Here is a 20,386-nt window from a genome sequence, read left to right as displayed (position 1 = left end):
GCGGAGCACAGGTTTCAGACGCGCAGGCTCAGAGGTCATGGCTCACAGGCCTAGGCGCTCCGCGGCATGTGGGATCTTCCTGGACCGGCGCACGAACCCGTGTCCCCTGCATCGGCAGGCGGACTCTCAACCACTGTGCCACTAGGGAAGCCCCTACCACTTAGTTTTTCATGTGTAAACAGGTAAGCAGAAAAAAATACCTACAGACAAACAAAAAGTTCATTATGTTAACCAATCAGGGTCTGGAAACTTCTGCAGTTTTCTTCCCAAGTGTTCTCCGATCAAATCATCTTTTTTTTTTGTTTTCCAGTAAACAGTAACATAAATACAAATTGTTTAATAATAACCATAAAGTCTCATAGGCTGAGGTTTAAGTATTTATACTTCATATGGTAAGGAGACAGATATTGGACAATTTCTAGACTCCTGAAGATTTGGCATTAAAAACAAAAACCTCAGTCATCAGAATTCCTATTTCTACGTTTGTGACTAACTACATAAATAACCATTGGAAAACAGGACTTTCCAAGCTAACTTTCCAGTTAGACTTTAATCTTAAACGAAGTGTGTATGTGGTTTTATTAATCTACTACAATGCACAAGTTGGATGTCTTTCCATGAATGCTACTTACCACCACTGACATCAACCAATGAAACAGAACACAATACTTACAATTTAATGAAATTCCAACAGCAAACAGTTCCTATGGGTTTTGGTTTCTAATACCTGCCTACCTAAAGTTAATAATACTTATTACCTGTTCAACAATTACAGAAAAATCTTTTAAAGTTAAGGAAAGTTTGAGGTAAATAAAGAATATTCATTTAAGAATGAAATAGTCAAGATTTCCTTTTACTCAAAAAAAACAAAAAACCAAACACAAAAATCACTTCCAAGAGTCAACCTCCATGTACAAAAAGGCAAGATCAATCACTGGACACAAAGGATATTCCAAAGGTCTTTAAAAATGGTAATTAATCTCAAAAAAGGAAAATTAATTTTAGCTTTTATATTTCATTCATTATCAAGACCATATTTGCTTAACAAGATAATTATGCGATTGATACAAAACATACAGCATTTACACTTAACTGTACAAAATAATTTAAGGTTTATAAAAATATTAGAATGTTTAGAGTTGACTGACACAGTCTTAAATCATCTCTTCTAGACAAGTATAGTAAGACCACTGATTTCCATTTTATTTCTTTTTTAATAAGTCAAAGAAAGGATGCTGCAATGCTTCATCCAAGGTAATTCTTTTCACTGGATCATATTCTAACATTCTTTGAATCAGGTCAAACAGTTTCTCATGTTCTTCATCATGACAGAGCATAAATTCCTGAGGGGAAAAATGACTTTGTTTAAGAAAGACAATAAAAAATAGTTAAAACAGGTTTTTTTTTTGTTTTTTTTTTGTTTTACCTTTAATGGTTTGCAGTGTCCCGTAACATATCTACCAGCAGAACTACGTTCCTCCCAATCTAGCTGATTATGATGAAAATACATCTGTTTCCTATAGGAAAGAGAAGTCTGGATTAAATTTTAAGAAAAAAAGAAACCCCAAACCCACATTCTTACCCTGCCCCAAACAGGGGATTGGGGGAAAAGATGGAACCATAGACATCTCTCTATATATACATAAACATACAATTTCTAAAAATCTCAGCAATAATTATATCGGATACCTTATATGGTATTTTTCCTAATCTTGTACCCTCTGAAGTTTTAGTATCCCACCTAAGTTGTACCATATGTGAAACAATGCCAGCTTCAAAAACAGAGGTTCCTAGATCCATTCCTGTAAATTCTGATTTCACTAGATCTGGAATGGGGCTAGAAATCCTTAACAATTCCCTGGATGACTTCTGCGGTGAAGCTATGTTTTGAAACCACTTATAGTATTCTTGTCCAAAGACGTACATGTGGTTTGCAACAGTCTGGAATTCAAATTTAGATAGGACTCCAAAATCAAGCTCTTTTTACTACTCTATGTATTATTTTTAAATCAACCTAGGAAAACATTTATGCAAAGGTTAACCTGAGTATAAAAACACCACTTTATTTACTGGATCACAAAGTAAATATTGCATTACTTTTCAAAAACTTGACTTCATGAAAAAGAATTCAAAATCTACAGTCTTTGGAATAAGCAATAACAACAAAGATGGGTTTTCTATAGTTTGAATATAGGCCACTGCATGTACCCAATAAGGACTTTAATCTTAAAAAGCATACCTTGTTTTCTGAATCATGTGTGTTGGTATGGGTCCTAATATACGTTCCATCATTGCCAGGTGTTCTTTATTATCATTAGTCTAAAAAATATAGGAAAAAGAAACTTAGCACTTTCCATTTCCCTACACGCACATAAAAGGATAACACAAGAAAACAGTGTGTCCGGGACTTCCCTGGTGGTCCAGTGGTAGAGAATACACCTTCCAATGCGGGGGACGTGGGTTCGCTCCCTGGTCGGGGAACTAAGATCCCACACGCTGCGGGGCAACTAAGCCTGCCCACCACAACAAGAGAGCCCGCGAGCCACAAACTACAGAGCCCACACACTCTGGAACCCGCACACTACAAGTGGAGAGAGAAAACCCACGTACCGCAGCAAGAGAGAAGCCCACGTGCTGGAATGAAGACCCAATGCAACCCCCCAAAAAAAGTAAATAAATAAATGTTAAGAAAAAAAAAAGAAAATAGTGTTTCCATAAAAGGACTAGATTAGACAGCTATACAATTTATATTACACTCTACTTCAAAGATGGAATAAAACTGAATGAGCTACACTGATTGTCTGATTTCTGAAATGAATTGGTAAGGTTTGTAGAGCTGATTGAGGAACAACTTTTTAAGTATATTTTACTGAAGTACAGTTGATTTACAATGTTCGAATAATTTGTTTAATGTAAAACAGAACAGTTTTCCTTATTTGTATTACTTGCACTGTTTAACTGAGGGATGACTGGGAAGATTACCAATAACCTGGCTACTCATTTTATCGGTTGCTTAACTAACCTCCATTACCCAATGGATAGCAACTTTGTAACACTAATCCTAGACAATAAAAATAGAGTCCCAATAATTCTTACAACAACCTTGAGCTAGGAATGTGGGAACATAACTTTCAAAGAGGTTAAGATACTAGCTCAAGCTCATATAGCTCATCAATGAGGAAACCTGAGCTGTGAACCCAAGTCAAAACTCATATTCTTAAATTACACAGTAACAGAGCTTTGGCTAAAGTCGAATAAATTGTTAAACTAAATGGTACACTCCTAAGCAGAGGCTGGAAAGCTTCTTCTATAAAGGACCAGATAGTAAATATTTTAGGCTTGGATGGTCACAGATGGTCTCCACCACATATTCTTTTTCATTTTTTAAAGCAGGCATCAGATAGGATATAGTTTGCCAATCCTTGCTCTGAAGAGCAGAGTCTATGTGCAATGCTTTTTAAATCCATTAACTACTGTGCCTAGCACACTGCTTTCAAAATGTTCTTAAGTCATGACAGGAATAAATAATACAAGCTCCATTATCTTCAAAAAGTTCCTTAGTTGAAGACTATTTTGGAGGGTGGAATTAAAATATAAACCACATCTCAAACCAAAGTTAATAATCGACGCTTAAGGTCTCAGAATGATTTACAATCATAAGACCATCTGAAGGATTTTATATGTGTCAGAATGAAGAAAGCATGCACTGTGCTCAACTTTTTCCTTGACCCTATAGCTTACTACCACAAAACCAGACACCACCCCCTAGAAATGTCCGACAGCTATGTTCTAGATATCAAACTTGTCTACAAACTCAGAGTACTTTTAACAGATCTCTACGGAGTAGACAGAAGTTTGGTGAGGTGCCCCAGAGCGGCGAACACATATATTCTGCAACAGCCACCTAAGTGACTTATAATTCATCACAGCTTCCTCCCTCCTCATCCTGCATTGCCATAACCTCAAAGCAACCTTGACAGTATTAGCCAGGAACTTCCTAACCACCCTCACCCCATCCAACAACACACCTTGATCAAATCACAACCCTCTTAAAGTTCTCCAATGCTTACACCACTTGAAGCTTTCAAGACTTTTAGTTTTCCGACATAAGCAAAATTATGAGGAAAACAAGTAGAGACCTAAATAACATTTTCTCCTTTTTGTTCTGCCAAGTAAGCCAATAACTATTATCATTGCATAGAAAGAACATTTTAATACCAAAAAAAACAGGAGAGATAATTTCTAAATGAAAGCCAGAACGGCAACCCTACAAAATCATTTTCATTTTAGACCGGTCTACATTTGGAAACCACTGACTCCTAGGATAAAACAAATACCTTTCTATGGCAAACAAGTCCACTATGAATCAGTACTTGCCTACTGACACCATTTTCCTATTTATCCAAGACACTCCGGCAGCACTATTCATCCTTCCTCAACTAGAGTAGCTTCCTTTATGCCTCTTGCATTTATGAATACCATTTCTTCCTGATATGGCCATCACACACTCTAGTTTTCTGACAAACTCTTACTCTTCCTTATAGCTTGGATTAAACTCCCTATTCCTCAGTGATGCCTTCTCGAAGGAAACTTAACCGTTCACCTTTTCTGGGTTCCCTTCTACATTGTTCCATCATAGCAAGTATCATATTGTACTGTACGTTTTCCCATGTCTATCCTGTGTATGTCTTCCTTGAGGAGAGAGATGCTGTCTTTTCATTTTTATACACACAGTGCTTAGAAATGTGCCTAGGGTGTCATACATGCTTAATACAACTTACTGTTTCTGAATTCTTTTAATAAAAGTGCAACATAACCAGAGCTGAATTAAAACTGACCATAGTAACACTAATGTAAATTTATGAAGGAGCATCACAATAAAATGGATCATATGAAGTCAATATGAACCATGTGTTTAAAAGCTCCACATGCAGAATGAATTATGACCATTCACTGAGAGTAGTTCGTTCAACTGTGGTTTTAGAGAAGGATGACTATTTTGCACATGGAAGTTTACATCTTAAGAATAATGACACTATGGCAACTTTCCAATATGGAAACCAAAACTTTAACATGCCTTTAACATTAAAGCTCATTATGAATCAGTAAGTAACATTTACTAAATACATACCTGAAAGACTGTGAAACCAAGGTAATATTCAATAAGAATGCAACCTATGCTCCAAACATCACATGGCTGAGACCAACCTAAAGCTATTTAAAAACAAAACCAAACATTTTATTAGGCAACAATTTTTAACTGCCAATACACAATATCTTTTCCTATGTGGGTGCTCTCTTTATATAGCCCATTTAGGAGAATATGATAGTAAATTCAGGGTTTACATTTTTAGTTTTATACCAAACATGATTCAGTATGCTTTCAGAGTCCTCCATATCCTTGTATCAACTTACAGTATTTTAACCTGGGGGAGGAGGCATTTTATGGAAAGTAAGAGGGGTGAGCAAATAGTCCATAGTCTCTGAATTGCTTGTGCAATGAGGAGCACTGTTATACCCACTTAACCGTTGTTCTATGAAATTTTACATTTTATTAGTGCAAACATAGGTCAATAATTATCCTCAGAGTGTAGTTACTAACCCCTTATCAATTACCATCAGCTTGATATCTGAGTTTATTTCTTCTATTAAAAGAAATAGTAGTGTCACATAAATTATGTAAGAATTATAATGGATATTATAAGCAGTGTCACCCATAAGCAGAATTATACAGATATTTAAAGTTCACATAGAGAGGTATCTATATATGTACTTTCAGGTTGTCTATACATGATCATATATACTTTCTCCTTCAGAATTCTCAATAGTAACATTATTCAGAAAAGAAAAAAACACCTAGCCTTAAGTCTCTATCTATTTAGAAAGGAAAAGAGTAAACCTAAACCATACAGATGTTTTAACCTTTTAAATATTAAGTTTTTAATAAAAAAATAATGTACAAATAAAACCTACTTTAAAAGACATTTCAATTACTTTCAGCAACATTACTGAATTTAAAGACAAAGGAAGAAACAATATATTCAAGGAACTTGACTATGATTTAGCCATTTTTGTTAACCCTCATGGTACTTATCACTTGAACAAAAGGATAATGGAGCATGGTTTCTACTTACAGTAACACATACAAAATCTGCAAATGATAGAGCTTGGATCTAAGATGAAAGTTTTCTTTTCCAGCCACTCCTGTCTCCCAGTCCAGCTTTCTCCCAAGTGACTGTAAACTACCTCATTCTCTTATGGCTCAGCTCTCATACTCTTTGGAATTTCACATCATTCACTTTGACCAACTTCTGTTTACTACCAACACCCAAGACATGAGACCAACTGCCCTCCTCAGTGGTGGCACCTGACAACATCTTCCTCTTCAACCTAATTCTGCCTTAATCCTCAGGAGTAACACTTCACAAACACACAAAGAACCCTTCTAATCTTCCCATCTGTTCATTTCTTTTCCTAAACACCAATAAACCCAATTTCAGATTTATATCAACTATCCCCAGCCTGGCCACACATGGGACTGTATTATTACTAAGAATCACTGTATCTTATGCAATCTAGGAGGAGGCCATTAACTAACTGTAAGATACACCACTGTTTTATGAACCAATAACCAAGAAAAAATGCTGTTTTGTCTTATGTTTCCTCACATGTTAAAATGTGGAGAAAAATCTTCTTCTTAAAATTGATAAAACACAGCAAGTTATCTCTTTTTAAGCTCTGAAAATACCTATCTGTCCACAATCTCCTCCCACACTCTTTTCTTTTACCTTCATTGCAGGCTTCAGTCCTCAACCATGAATACACTTTCTAAACTACTGCAACATAGCAGCTTCTTTCAGACCATACTAAGCAGAAATCCTAGTAACATCAATCTCAAAGATGAGCTCCAAACCTGTGCTATCCTATGTGGTAGCCACTAGCCACATGTGGTTATTTAAATCTAAAAGTTTAATTAATTTAAAATTCAGTTCCTCAGTCACACTGGCTATACTGAAAGTACACAGTAGTCTACGTGTGGCTACTAATGGCTACCATGTTGGATAGTGCAGATATACAACATTTCTATCATCATGGAAAGTTCTACTAGCCAGCACTACAAACTATTCTTAATTTCCTGTCCCTTTTACTAATTCTTTACTCTAGGTAAACATCATTAGTTTGCTTTCACACTCATATTCTCAACTACCCAGTCCTCTTCGACAAAAGGTAAAAAGTGGAAAAGACTGATTCCACAAAGATGTTTTACTAGCCAACCTCGGTTGAAACTTACTTTTGGCAAAGTAATATGCTTATACCATTTAACTATCTCCCAATATCACCTGATCTGAATTTTTCCCACTGTCTCCAAGCCCCCAAATCCATCCCTGACTTCCTTGCTCTATCAACATGACTCGGTCTCGAACTTTTAAATTTTGAGGCCTAAGATGTGCTCTCCCTCACTGAGTTCCCTTTTATTAATATTGAAAAACCCTGCACCTTAACTAATTTTCCTTTCCATGCTTTCCCATGTCAAAGATGATCAAAGAAGCTCTCCTCTTAGACTAGCCGCTCTTTCTTCTCCTCTTAACCTCCATCCACCCTACATCTAGACGTCTGCCAGCCAAATCTTTAGCATTTTCACCAGCACCATGCTTTGTGATGAGACGAAAAGAGGTGCCCACATCGCTTCAAAATCACACTGCTGTCATGGACTTAGCCAATACAGCTTGTTCTCTTATGATCTTGTAAGACTGACTTGTTCAAAAAGAACCACCACCTGGAATATCTTTACAGATGATATCACATTTTTCCCACTCAGGAAAATTATTTATAGCAATGTCCAGACAGCTTTTATGAAAACAGAAAACATTTTCTGTACACTGCTAAGAAAATTACAGCTATCCCCCAGCTACCTGCCCCCCAATAAAAGCTGTAGAGAACAAAAAATCTCTTTTTCAATTAAAATATCAGGAAGTCTGGTATCTACTAACCCAAAATGACCTCTGGAGCTCTGTAATGCCGTGTAGATACCACAGTGCTATGATGTTCATCATCGTATGTTGCACTTCCTAAGTCAACAATTTTGACATCTGTGTTTTTCAGTGTGCGTTCATCACGTTTCTAGAGATACAGTTAAGTAAACACAAAGATCAATAAAGATATGAAATATTTTATAGCACTACCCAAAAGGCTTGCACATGAATTCTCTTTTTGATTTTCAAAATAACCCCATGAGAAAGGCAAAGGATTACCCTTTTGGGGTTAAACGTCAGGATATAATAAGCCTCAAAGGTAAAATTCCTCATCCAAGGATCACCAAGCTAAATTAATTTTAAAGACAACTACCAAAATTAAAACAAGTGTAACTTACCATTTTTGAATTATACTTGACTACATAGTCAGACTCCACAAATAAAATATTTTCAGGCTTCAGATCTGTATGGGTTAATTTATTATGATGCAAAACTACAAAAGAACAAAAAGACATTATTAGTTTCACTTACAAATTTAATCTGTACCGGGGGAAAGGAGAATTAGTAGTAGAGGTAGGGATCAAAAGTGGTTTCATCTTTACTTGCAACGTGCATTTTTACTGACAATGGTTTGATATGTTGCTTGTCCAATAAAACCTTTAATTGACTGGTATTTAAAAATTTAACAAGTATACTTACAATTTACTGACTGACAGATCTGATATGCCATTTGCCTGATATGGTCAATTTGAAATGGCAGAAAGCTATTTTCTTTCATGAAATTATAGGTACTAAGTCCCAGGAGTTCGAACACAATACAAATATGACCATGATGATCAAACCATTCTAGCATCTGGACACATCGGCTGAAACAGATCAGAATACAAATAATTCAGTTCACAGAATTCTGATTATTTCATGGAACATAATGGATCACAGTTCCAAGTTTCTTACTTACAAGACATTATTGGGATCAGTACTATTTAAATGCTCCAATACTTTGATTTCTGAATGAGCTGCTTCACGATATGGTCCCACATTTTTTGTGATTTTCACTGCTACATGTATGCCACCCCTTAAAAACAAAATGAAAATGGTAAATGTACAGAAGGGCGTTGAAGACATGTATCCTCTAAAGCAGCTGTCACCAACCTTTTTGGCACCAGGGACCGGTTTCATGGAAGACAAGTTTTCCATGGTTGAGGGGAGGGTGTGATGGTTCAGGTGGTAATGCAAGCTATGGTGAGCAGCAGATGAAGTTTCACTCGCTCGCCCACTGCTCACCTCCTGCTGTTAGGCCCAGTTTCTACCAGTCCACGGCCCAGGGGTTGGGGACCCCTGCTCTAAAGCATCATCTTGTTAAGTACCAATCACTCTATGCTATTTTCCTAAAATAATCTTTCAGGGTATATTATAGCAGATCTATAAACATTTTTTCAAAACATTTTGACAAAATATACATTATACAGAGTGATGATTTCTCTTAATACTTAAGAACGTTAATGTTTGTTTCCAAAAGTTTAAATTGACCTAGATTTTATAAGTAGTTTTTTTTTTTTTAAAAAGGATAAAAATATAAACCTTGAAGATACTACTGCTGAAAACATTCACTCATTCGCCAGGCTAGACCGAATGTGCCAGATGTTGCATTGGAATCACTGTTAAAAAGAGCTTGTCCCATGTACCTCACAGTCTAATGGAAAAGACAGACACTTGAACAACTTATCATTAGGTTAGAAGTGCCTGGTATAAGGTATAGAGAGAAGAAAGAACCTAACCATCAGAGTTAGGGGAGCTCAGACTTCTTCAGAGAAGAAAGACAACTATCAGTTTGTTAGATAATTCTGGCAAAGGAGACACCAGCAATAAGTCATCAAGCCAAAAAAATGTTTAGTGCATTCACGGATGCGAAGAGGTATAAATAGCAACAATGTAGGGCAGCGTGTTTTAGACCGGGGCATCTGTAGTACTTCCTAAAAAGTACAGAGGGAATTCCCTGGTGGTCCAGTGGCTTAAGACATGAGCTTTCACTGCCGTGGGCCCAGGTTCAATCCCTGGTCGAGGAGCTGAGATCCCGCAAGCCATGTGGTGCGGCCAAAAAAAAAAAAAAAAGCCGTAAATGATTTTGAGGAAAAGGATTTCCAAATCTTCAGCTTCCTTCTGTCCTCTTTTCTAAACCTGATCTTCTTGAATACAAGCCAGCAGTCAACCCTGCATTTTTCACTATGGCCTTCCCACATTACAAAAGAGAACCCCATGCACGTGAAATTAATATGGCAAGGTTTGTGCCCCAGGCTGTTTATAAAAAAGAAAAAAAAATTCTTTGAGGCAAAAATTTTTCTAGTGGCTGAATAGCAAACCTATTCCGAACTCATTTCTTTTGACAAGGTCCCAATGAAGTTGTGGGCTGATATATAATCATCAAACTAAATTTTTAATGATTTATCTCCCTATGATGTATAGCATATATCTCAAGACTTAAAAGAATTACTATAAAACTGCTGTGACAAAACTTCTTCTAGTCTCATCTATTTCATCATATGGACAAGTTTTCTAACTGCTAATAAGCTATAAAAATGAACAGTGCTAATAGCTATAAAAATGAAAAATGGATAATGGTGTTAGCTAATGCTACTATAGTAATCATATTGCAGTATATAAATGTTCAAACCAACGTTATACACCTTAAACTTATAAGCTTTCATATTACTTGTCAATTAAAAAAAAAGAAAAATGGAAACTTAATGTTAAAACAGTAAGATTTATCTATGGACACATGAACTCATTTTTTTAAAGGCCCCAACCATCTCGATAAAAGATATATTTACAATTACATTGTATGTTTTAGGTCTAATAAGTATCAAAATTTGTAACAGATTTGTACTTGATCAATTGAATACTCTTCATTGGAATATCTCAAATACTCAAGTCTTGGAACCTCAAGAAATTTTTAAAAGACCTCAATGGGACAACTAGTGAAATGTGAATCAGGTTGTAGATAAGCTGGCAAAACTTGAAAATACATATAACATGTAAATATAGAGAATGATTAAACACTGTAAAATGTTAACATTTGTGGAATCTGGGTGAAGAATAGATGGGAATTCTTAGCAACTTTCCTAAGTCAAAGTATTTCAAAATATCTTAAAATTTTACTTTATGTTCACATTTTTGTCATAGAGAGGAAAGGGTGATAATAAAAGACACTTAGGATAATATTCTTTATGAAAAGTGAAGTAAAAGTTAAGTTCAAGATAAAGCATTTCTAAGTATTCAAGAAAAGTTTGTTCATGGATGACAGGAGGTATCAAGCTGTTGTATTTAGATTCCCCCAAACATATTTAGAAAGAGAGATATGTTTTTTTTTAAAAAATCACCATTTACAATAAGCTGGAAATTACATCCTCAACTATTTTATGATGAAAAGTATAGATGTCAATTTAGAAATGTGCAGTTTCCACTAAACTGTTGTAAGACGTTCACTTACAAAAAAATTTGCAACCGCAGAAGAGAGATCCTAGAGGAAAACATGAAAATGAAGCAGAGAGGGTCAAAGAACAAAAAGTTTAGTATAACTCATTAAAGAATCTGGACTTTATTCTGTAGGCTTCAAGTAATATAATTTATTTATAGTTTGAGAAGCTAACCCTAACGTGCAAATATTATCCTTTGGAAATAAAAGTTTTTGAACCAAGAAGATTAGACATGCTAATTTATTGTCTCTGCAATTCAAAAGTAGGGTAAAGCACTCCAAATCTCTTATAGAAAGCTAAGGACCTAAGTTCTGGGAAAGTCTTCACTTGAACACTGACATTAATTTCCATGAACTCCATCTGATAAACATTTTCAGCATTCTTGGTCAAAATCCATACTTATGGTAAATAAATCGTACATAGTTCAAGAACTTCTGAATACTTATACCTCCCAGGAAAACACATAGCTACCACTTAAATTCCATTTCATCTAAATTATGGATCCTTCTCCACCAAAAATATCAGAATGTTCAAAAAAGAAAAACAACAAACTTACATGCCATGATCAATGCACTCTACAACTCTGCCAAAGGTCCCTTCTCCCAAAGTGTTCACGATTTCATCTAAAGTGAGGGGGGAGAAAGAAGTGTAAGTACCTGAGTACAAATTATCAGTTATTCAAATAATGAATGCTTAAGTGTGGAATTTTTTCAAATGCTCTCTATTAAAGCATAATTAACGTTCCAGCCCTCAAATTATTTGATTTTCAGATGCTACAAAAATAATGTAGATAGCTATCTTTCTTGCTCTAATCTCAAATTCCACTGATTATTTTGGAACTTTAGAGTAGAAATATTTAAACTCTATAGAAAAGAAGAAATACAAAAGAACAACAAACAAACCCACAAAAAACAAAACAAAAAAGCAATGAAGAGTTCTTTAGCCCCCCGCTGACAAACTATTCTTAAAAAGATTATTCTGTCTGCAAAGTTTAAAAAGTGTTGAAAAATATTCTATACATCTTGCTTTTAGAACGGCTCCACTTTGACAGATAAGGTGACCCTCTTCATCATCTTCTATACTCCTGGATCTTTTCCTTTGGTGGCTCTTCTGGAACGGCAAGTGGGCAGCACCAAGATCGTCCAGCCAATCAATATAGCAGAGTGAATTCAGGGCAGAATACGCAATTCATTCAGCGGGGAGATATTCAGGCATTCCGATAAGAACCAGGCCACGAAGAGTTGGCAGGAGCAAGTTCAAATTCAGTCCCCAGAGATTCACAGGACACAGTTTATGTTACAGAAGAAAAACATGGCAAGATTTTCAGATAAGTTACTTAAAGTGGCAATAGAAAAAACAACACAATTGTCTCTAAAATACTGACTTAATTGAAGTCTGAAATTTAAAGAATGCAATGTCATGATCTATTAATCTCGTTATAAAATAGCCTATGCTGTGAGTTGAGATGTCTAGTTTGGCAGGAAAATGTTTTAAAACGTCAAGATTAGCTCAAATTGATACTTAGCAATATTTTTAAACATACTTATTAAAATAAAAGGGGAAAATAAAGGCTAATGTCAATGTTTGATCTAATCAATGATAGTTCTACTGAAGAAAACTTGGGGAGGAAAATAATAACTCATAGTTTACTGCAAACAAGTGAAGATTCATGAGTGTAAAAAAAAAGGCAGGCTTTCTGGACAATAATTTCCCCTTCAGCACCCACTTTCAGAACTCCAATGGAACTAATTGCAGATTGTGCTATACACAGGGTAAGTATCCACCAGTGCAACTTTCTACATTTGTCTCCAAGTACTGGGAAAGGGGTTTCTTTTAAAGTAAAAAATGTTTAAGGTGAAAGAAAAGATGGGTGCTTCATCTTTTCGTATGATTATGTTATAAAAGATAAAAATATTTTTAACATTAAAATCAAGAACCTCATGATCTGGTCTGCAGAAAATGAGTAAATGTGGGCAAATGAGGACTAACTAATAAATGCAGATTAGTTGTAAGAATTTGGAAGTTTCCTTTAAGGATTCAAGTAATATAAACACAATTATATTCATATAGTATTATAAACTTTTTCAAACTTATTGGCTCAGTAAGAGCTTTTACACACAAATAAGTATCCACCCAAAATAAAAACAAAATCAATCATACCGAACGTGACTGATTACTTGAACATTGTCTATTACGCTTCCTTTTAGGACTGCTTCTCCAGCTTCGGACTGAAGATTTACTGCAGTGGATTCGATAACTGCTTTCAACGTCTCTGTGATAACGTCTAGGAACACATCTTTTGCAGTAATCATTTCTGTATTCATCAATGTTAGGAACATATATTTTGCAGTAGTCATTTCTGTATTCATCAATGTTAGGAACGTATATTTTGCAGTAGTCATTTCTGTATTCATCAATGTTAGGAACGTATATTTTGCAGTAGTCATTTCTGTATTCATCAATGTTAGGAACGTATATTTTGCAGTAGTCATTTCTGTATTCATCAATGTTAGGAACGTATCTTTTGCAGTAGTCATTTCTGTATTCATCAATGTTAGGAACGTATCTTTTGCAGTAGTCATTTCTGTATTCATCAATGTTAGGAACGTATCTTTTGCAGTAGTCATTTCTGTATTCATCAATGTTAGGAACGTATCTTTTGCAGTAGTCATTTCTGTATTCATCAATGTTAGGAACGTATCTTTTGCAGTAGTCATTTCTGTATTCATCAATGTTAGGAACGTATCTTTTGCAGTAGTCATTTCTGTATTCAGCAATGTTAAGAACATATCTTTTGCAGTAGTCATTTCTGTATTCAGCAATGTTAAGAACATATCTTTTGCAGTAGTCATTTCTGTATTCAGCCATGTATCTCCGGTCCTGATAATATCTCTCATTCAAGAACCTTGCTTCTAAATAATGACTGCAAACACATTAAAGGATTTAAAATTACTCTCTTCATTCTAGAACGCTTTAACGTTTAACCACATTTTAACGTGGTTAAAATAAAACATTCTCTCAAGAATTCCTGGTTTCAACAGCTAACTCAATAAAAGAAAAAAATACAAATTGATGAATTAGAACTTATACTTAACTCACAAAACTTAAATAATTTTACTTTAACCAACAAGCAAATGGGTACATATATCTCTATTAATATATACTGCTATGAAGGAACAAACCTTGGGTCAAATCATTCAACATATTCAGTGTTTACTTGATTAAGTGTCCCTTTACCTTCTGGTGAAAGTTAAGACCAAAAATTCACAAAACTGCTCTTCTGAAATTCATCAATCTTATGATATATGCATCTGTAACTAAGCTCTCTTCCTTTTTGCAGAGCCACACACAACATGAGGCAGGCAAAACAGGATTCCTTTCCTTCTTAATGTAAGTTAGGTATCTCTGGCACACAGAGTTCTTGCACGAAGGGTGTATTAGAGCTAAAAGGAATCTTAAATATATTTCAGGCCTTTCATTTTACAGATGACTACACTGAGATCCCTAGAAGGAAAACGATTTGCCATGGTTGTAGAGCACATTCTAAATCCTATTGTATGTGCCAGTATTATTATACACACCACCTATTCCATCTCCTCTCCTCTATTTCGAGCTTCCTGTATCTTTCTGAGAAATAGTCAACACAGTTTTTGAACGCTGCTTCATGTGCCAAAAATATCCAAAATATATGCCCCTCAAATGAGAAAAGGTTCTTATAATTGCTTGCTTAGGATTTCCCAACCCCCTACTTCCCTTTGCATTTTGAATTTCCTGTCACTCCTGCTTGTGAAATAAACAAGAATTCAGGGAAAACAGCATCATCTGGTACCATAGTGCTTACCTTCTTTTTGATTTTTTTATTTTTTTTGCGGTACGCAGGCCTCTCACTGTTGTGGCCTCTCCCATTGTGGAGCACAGGCTCCAGATGCGCAGGCCCAGCATCCATGGCTCATGGGCCTAGCCGCTCCGTGGCATGTGGGATCCTCCCGGACCGGGACACGAACCTGTGTCCCCTGCATCAGCAGGCGGACTGTCAACCACTGCACCACCAGGTAAGCCCCATAGTGCTTGACTGCTGAATCTACAGATCCCTTTGAAAATCTAATTGAGAGGTATGGGCCCTCTCCCCTAAGAAACGCACAAATGCGTAAACAAATCTTGGCAAGGAATTTCAGAGATCATGGACCTCAGGAAGTCAATGGATTCCAGTTAAGCAGCCTTGATTTGATGGAAAGAAAAAGACAGAGCCAACTGACCCAGTTTCCCGTCCCCCTCTCTACCTGGGATGAGTATCCTTTTCAACAGTGTGAAGCTTCAAGAGGGATGCACGTGGAGCACTGAGGGAGAGAGGGGACACCTGCCCAGTCAGACACACCAGCTAAAATAATCCTGACAAGCAATGGAGTGACAGATGTTAACTAGACTGCCCTCACTAACCTCGTTCTTTTTCCCAGAATATGTTGTCATTCTTTTTGCTCAGGAGGCTGGTTTATGCAAAAATAAAGGAGAAGCATCTCTAAAACTGCTACTCAACAGGGCTGGCATCAAATCCAGGCTGGGGAGATGCAGAAGCCCCCTTTCCCCAGTGTCAGCCTTAAGTTCTAGCCATTGGAGAAACAACTCAGGATATTAGGGTCTAAATCTGGGTCTAAGTCAGGGATCTGATCCGTTGCTTGGAACCGTTAAGGGAGAGATCTACAATACGTCAAACTAGAAATTACCATACTCTAAAGGGCATCTGTTTAATTCTGTAAGGCATCCTTCCCATAAAAGTCTAAAATGTATCGGAAAACTCTAACACTAATAATCCTTAGCTGGACTAGTGCATGAAATTAGAGCTGCTGATAATCCATAAATAATCTATAGAATAACAAACATGGAGTGAAGTAATACTATGAGGATAAACTAAAAAGATGAGGACCTCTTCAGCCTACAACAACCGAGCCTTAGAGATTAGATAAACAAAGTCTACAGAATTATAAAGGCTATATGGACAGAGTGAACAGGATGAACAGACTGACTGAATTTCTAAAAAGAGTCACTGAATGTCCAGTGAATATTTCACTGTAGTTCTTTAAAACAGCCAAGACTAATGAGGCTATGGGCATTCATTTTTATTTCCACACAGGTCCTGTGGAAGATAAAAAATATATGAGGCAAAATCCCTGCCAACAAATAACTGTTCAATTTGAGATTACTCACACAAAAATCAAACAAAACTCAACCATGCAGGAAATGCCAAAAGCCTGGATATGAGTGCTTAGGAGAAAAAACTCATAATGCTTAAAATGGTCAGGGAAGATTTCGTGAAAAAGAAGGGAAGAGTTGCATCTTAGAGGGACATCAGGATTTGGATAAAGTAGGAAGTAGAAGAAGTGCCAGGAAAAAAAAATGGCATATTACCATCTTACATTTATAGAGTACTTTTAGCCAGAATGGTTTAGAGATGAGTTTGTCTACATGCTACTTAGGAAATAGTAAGTAGACAATTTCAGCAAGAGCAATTTTCACATAGGGGAACATAGGCAAATAAATAAGCTGGGAACAGATCATCCAAAATCTTGCATGCCAGGCTAAAGGGCTTAAAACAGTGTTTCTCAAAGGGTGGTCTGTTTATTAACAATATCGAAATACTGAATTTTTAAAAATGAAGATCCCTGGACCCCAGGTCAGACTCATTGAATAATCTGGTACTATGCATTTTAAACATACCTCCAAAGTGATTCTATTCACACTAAAGTTTGAGAATCACTGGTTTAAGGCTTGATACTCTATGTTACAACAAGACATTTAAGGATATAAAATGTGTTCACAGTGTTCACAGCCACATCAGTCTTCCTGTGTAGAATTAATTGATTAAGCTTGTAGGAAGGGAGCAATTCACAGGCTACTTACAAATCAGAAAGAAAAGACACTCTGAAATATATAGGAAAAAAGGTAAGATAATTGATCTACAATAAAAGCGCTGATAAATCATAAGAAAAATATGCTTTAATAGAAAAAATAGGCTAAGAATACAAAAATAATGTTCACAATCAACTAGACTTCAATTAAAAAATATTCAAGTGTTCAATAAGCACATGACAGAGGACAAATTCAGCAGAAATTTAAACATTCAAATGAAAAGAAAACACTATTCTTGGCATTTCAAAATAGACAAGACTGGTGACAGCATGTCGTAGGGAGTGTAACTTGGTACAAACTTTCTAGAAAAATATGTGGAAAAATATGTGAATATGTAGCAAGAGCCTTATAAGAGTTCACACCCTTTCACTTGAAACTGTCCCTTCTTAGAACCTATTTTCAGCAAATATTCAGAGGCAAAGATTTGTATACAAAGATAGTTTTCAGAAGAAATAACTTTACATCCAAATGGGGGACTAGCATCCTACCAAGAGTACCTTCTTTATATGCTTCTGTATTTTTCAGTTTTTTTCCTATAATTTTACAAAAAAACACTCTTATAAAGTTTTGAATCTTGAAAATGACTATTAGATTACTCCAGATTATGGAGAGCAATTACCACCAGACATCTCTGGTGCCAATATCAAAGAAGAAACTATTGGCCTAGTGGTTATTGCACTGACTCAGTATCATCTTTCTGTGGTTAATTATGAATATGAATAACTGTTCATCATTCATATCACTTCCTTTCGACACATACAATGCATAATAAATCCATGAATGGTTAGTACTATATGTTCAGCCTTACAGAGTATTTTGTAGTTATCTTAATATAGGGTACAGATATTCTTGTATAATACATTAATTAGCTCAGGTCATTGAAATCCTGGCATAGATTCTCCCTCTTCCCTCCATATGATAGTGTGTGAAGAATGATTAGTCTGCACTGATTAACAACAAGCTCACTGTTCTACAGAACAAGTCTGTTTTGGCATGGAGAAGGAAAAAAATTGCATACTGTTTTTTAAAGTAACCCCAGTTGGCTAATTTAGAAAGCAATCTGGCAAACAGTCCCAGTGGAACATCTGCACAAAACAAGGAGAAAACATAGAACCAACAAAAACAAATGAGAAAGGGAAATTAATGGAGGACAGAATGAAAGAAACTCTATTCACCTAGGCTTTGTTTAATCATTTAGGAACTTGAAAAATTCCTTCAATTCTATATAAACGTAGTACCTCCAAATTTTACACGGGTAAGAATACAACAGAACAGGACACATGCCATTGGAAATTTTTATTGAGGCCCTTCTTACAACAGCCAAGCTTCTAAAAATCCCAAACATATCCACTGGCCTTATCTACAAATATAACCTGTAGAATACAGTATAGGCAACTAATCCCCAACACACTGTAACATTCTCACACACCACATGCTATTTTTCTCATCTGGATGAACTCTTCCCCACCCTTCATTAGCTCTCATTTGTGGAACCCTAAATAAGTGCCCCAATGTACAGCTCTCCCTACTACATACAAGTTAAAGGCACTCACTGGTCCTTTAATCACTTACTTAACTGTCGTGTGTCTCATTTCCCACAACTATATTACTGGCAGCTGGGACTCCATCAACTGTCTCCTACAGCTCCCAAATGGACACAGATATGTGAGAGCAGGAACTCTGTTCTATTCACAGCAGTGGCTAGCATATAATAGGCACTCAGTAAATATTTTCTGAATGAGTATTTGTTGACTGATTTATAAAACAATCTGACAGATGAAAGTTATATAAGCTAATGACAAGTCATTACAACTATTAGTGTTAAAATGGTACTAGTTCAAGCGTAATTTACCAATAAGATTCTTTAAGCTGGTGATGTGGTTTACAATGTCTGTTCTCTTGTGTACTACTGTGGGATCTCCTCTTCTGTTTGTGCCTTCCACTGTAGCTTTCATGTCCCAGGCTTTCTCTGTTATCCCAGTCAGGGCAGTGAGTTCTGTTGGAATGACTCATCTGTTAATGGAAATGAAAAGTGAGTTGTGGAATTTACAGATGGTTATATTTAGTAAATAAAATATTTCACATTACTATTAATTCAATAGAAAAACCCCAGCACATGGGGTCCTACAGGTTCTAAAATCTTCGTAGGTAATGGTTCCCAAGGCATGGAGGCACTGTCCCACTGGTATGTCAGATGATTCTAAGTGGCACACACACCTAGCACTAAATGATAACACTGTGAGACCTGAATGCATTTTCTTTCCATTCTTCTGGATAAATTCTCAGCTTGGTGCATATCTTCAACTAACACTTGCTAACTGCCATTTTTAAAAAAAGAGTCAGGATTCAGGCTTACAGCCTTCAGTAGACAACAATATCTAGCTAGAAATTAATAACTTTTTTGGTTTTATTTTTATCATTACCTTCTTTCTATGGCAAATTATTACTAATCTCTTAAGTTATTGATATAATCAAATTATTAAGTTATTGATGTTAACTTTAAATGTGAACTAATTTAAAACAAATATCACAAGTGTCATGCAGCTTTGTTGAAATACTGTGATACAAATAACTGAAGTCAGAGAAACACTTAGGGATAGAATATAGGAGATGACTGTTTATTTTCAGATCATCCTGCAACCATTCTTAAAATTAAACATATTTGTTATAGATCTGGGGTGACTAAAGAAATGAACCTATAAGGATGAATAGGGTCACACTGAAATCAGATAATTGTGACAATTCCTTGACTCCATCTACATCCTCACAGGTTCCATTCAGGATCACGATCTGTGTTCTAACAATGCCATCCCTATCTGCCTCTTCCCATCTTAATTCTTTCACAAAGCAGTTAAGTTTTTAACAGTGATGTCCAAACTGTTGAAGAGGGTGAGGTTCACAACTCAGCAAGGAGCTGAAAACAGGTAAAATGGAGCAAAACCAACTTAGTTAACCTCCTTCAGTTAGCCCAAATGACTCAGTAACAAGCAGACAAATTCAAGTAAAAAATTTAAAAGATTTCAAATGAATTAAAAG

At 35.9% G+C, this 20,386-nt stretch overlaps 1 protein-coding gene across 1 annotated transcript; it reads right to left on the bottom strand.

Annotated features, from left to right (window-relative positions):
* Window positions 1–1,193: 1,193 nt before the first annotated feature.
* Window positions 1,194–19,305, bottom strand: LOC309804820 (dual specificity protein kinase CLK4-like; the record flags this gene model as incomplete). The annotated part of the gene is made up of 14 exons (XM_082622437.1): window positions 1,194–1,343; window positions 1,427–1,517; window positions 2,240–2,319; window positions 5,132–5,214; window positions 7,992–8,121; window positions 8,372–8,466; window positions 8,673–8,839; window positions 8,932–9,048; window positions 12,003–12,069; window positions 12,466–12,556; window positions 13,607–13,742; window positions 14,283–14,369; window positions 18,369–18,435; window positions 19,203–19,305. The coding sequence occupies 14 exons, from the start codon at window positions 19,303–19,305 to the stop codon at window positions 1,203–1,205; spliced, it is 1,455 nt and encodes a 484-aa protein (XP_082478563.1). The 3' UTR covers window positions 1,194–1,202.
* Window positions 19,306–20,386: the final 1,081 nt, after the last annotated feature.

Source organism: Mesoplodon mirus, assembly GCF_964341445.2.
Source record: "Mesoplodon mirus genome assembly, chromosome: 5".
Taxonomy (NCBI): Eukaryota; Metazoa; Chordata; class Mammalia; order Artiodactyla; family Ziphiidae; genus Mesoplodon; species Mesoplodon mirus.
This window is presented reverse-complemented; position numbering and strand designations above follow the sequence as displayed.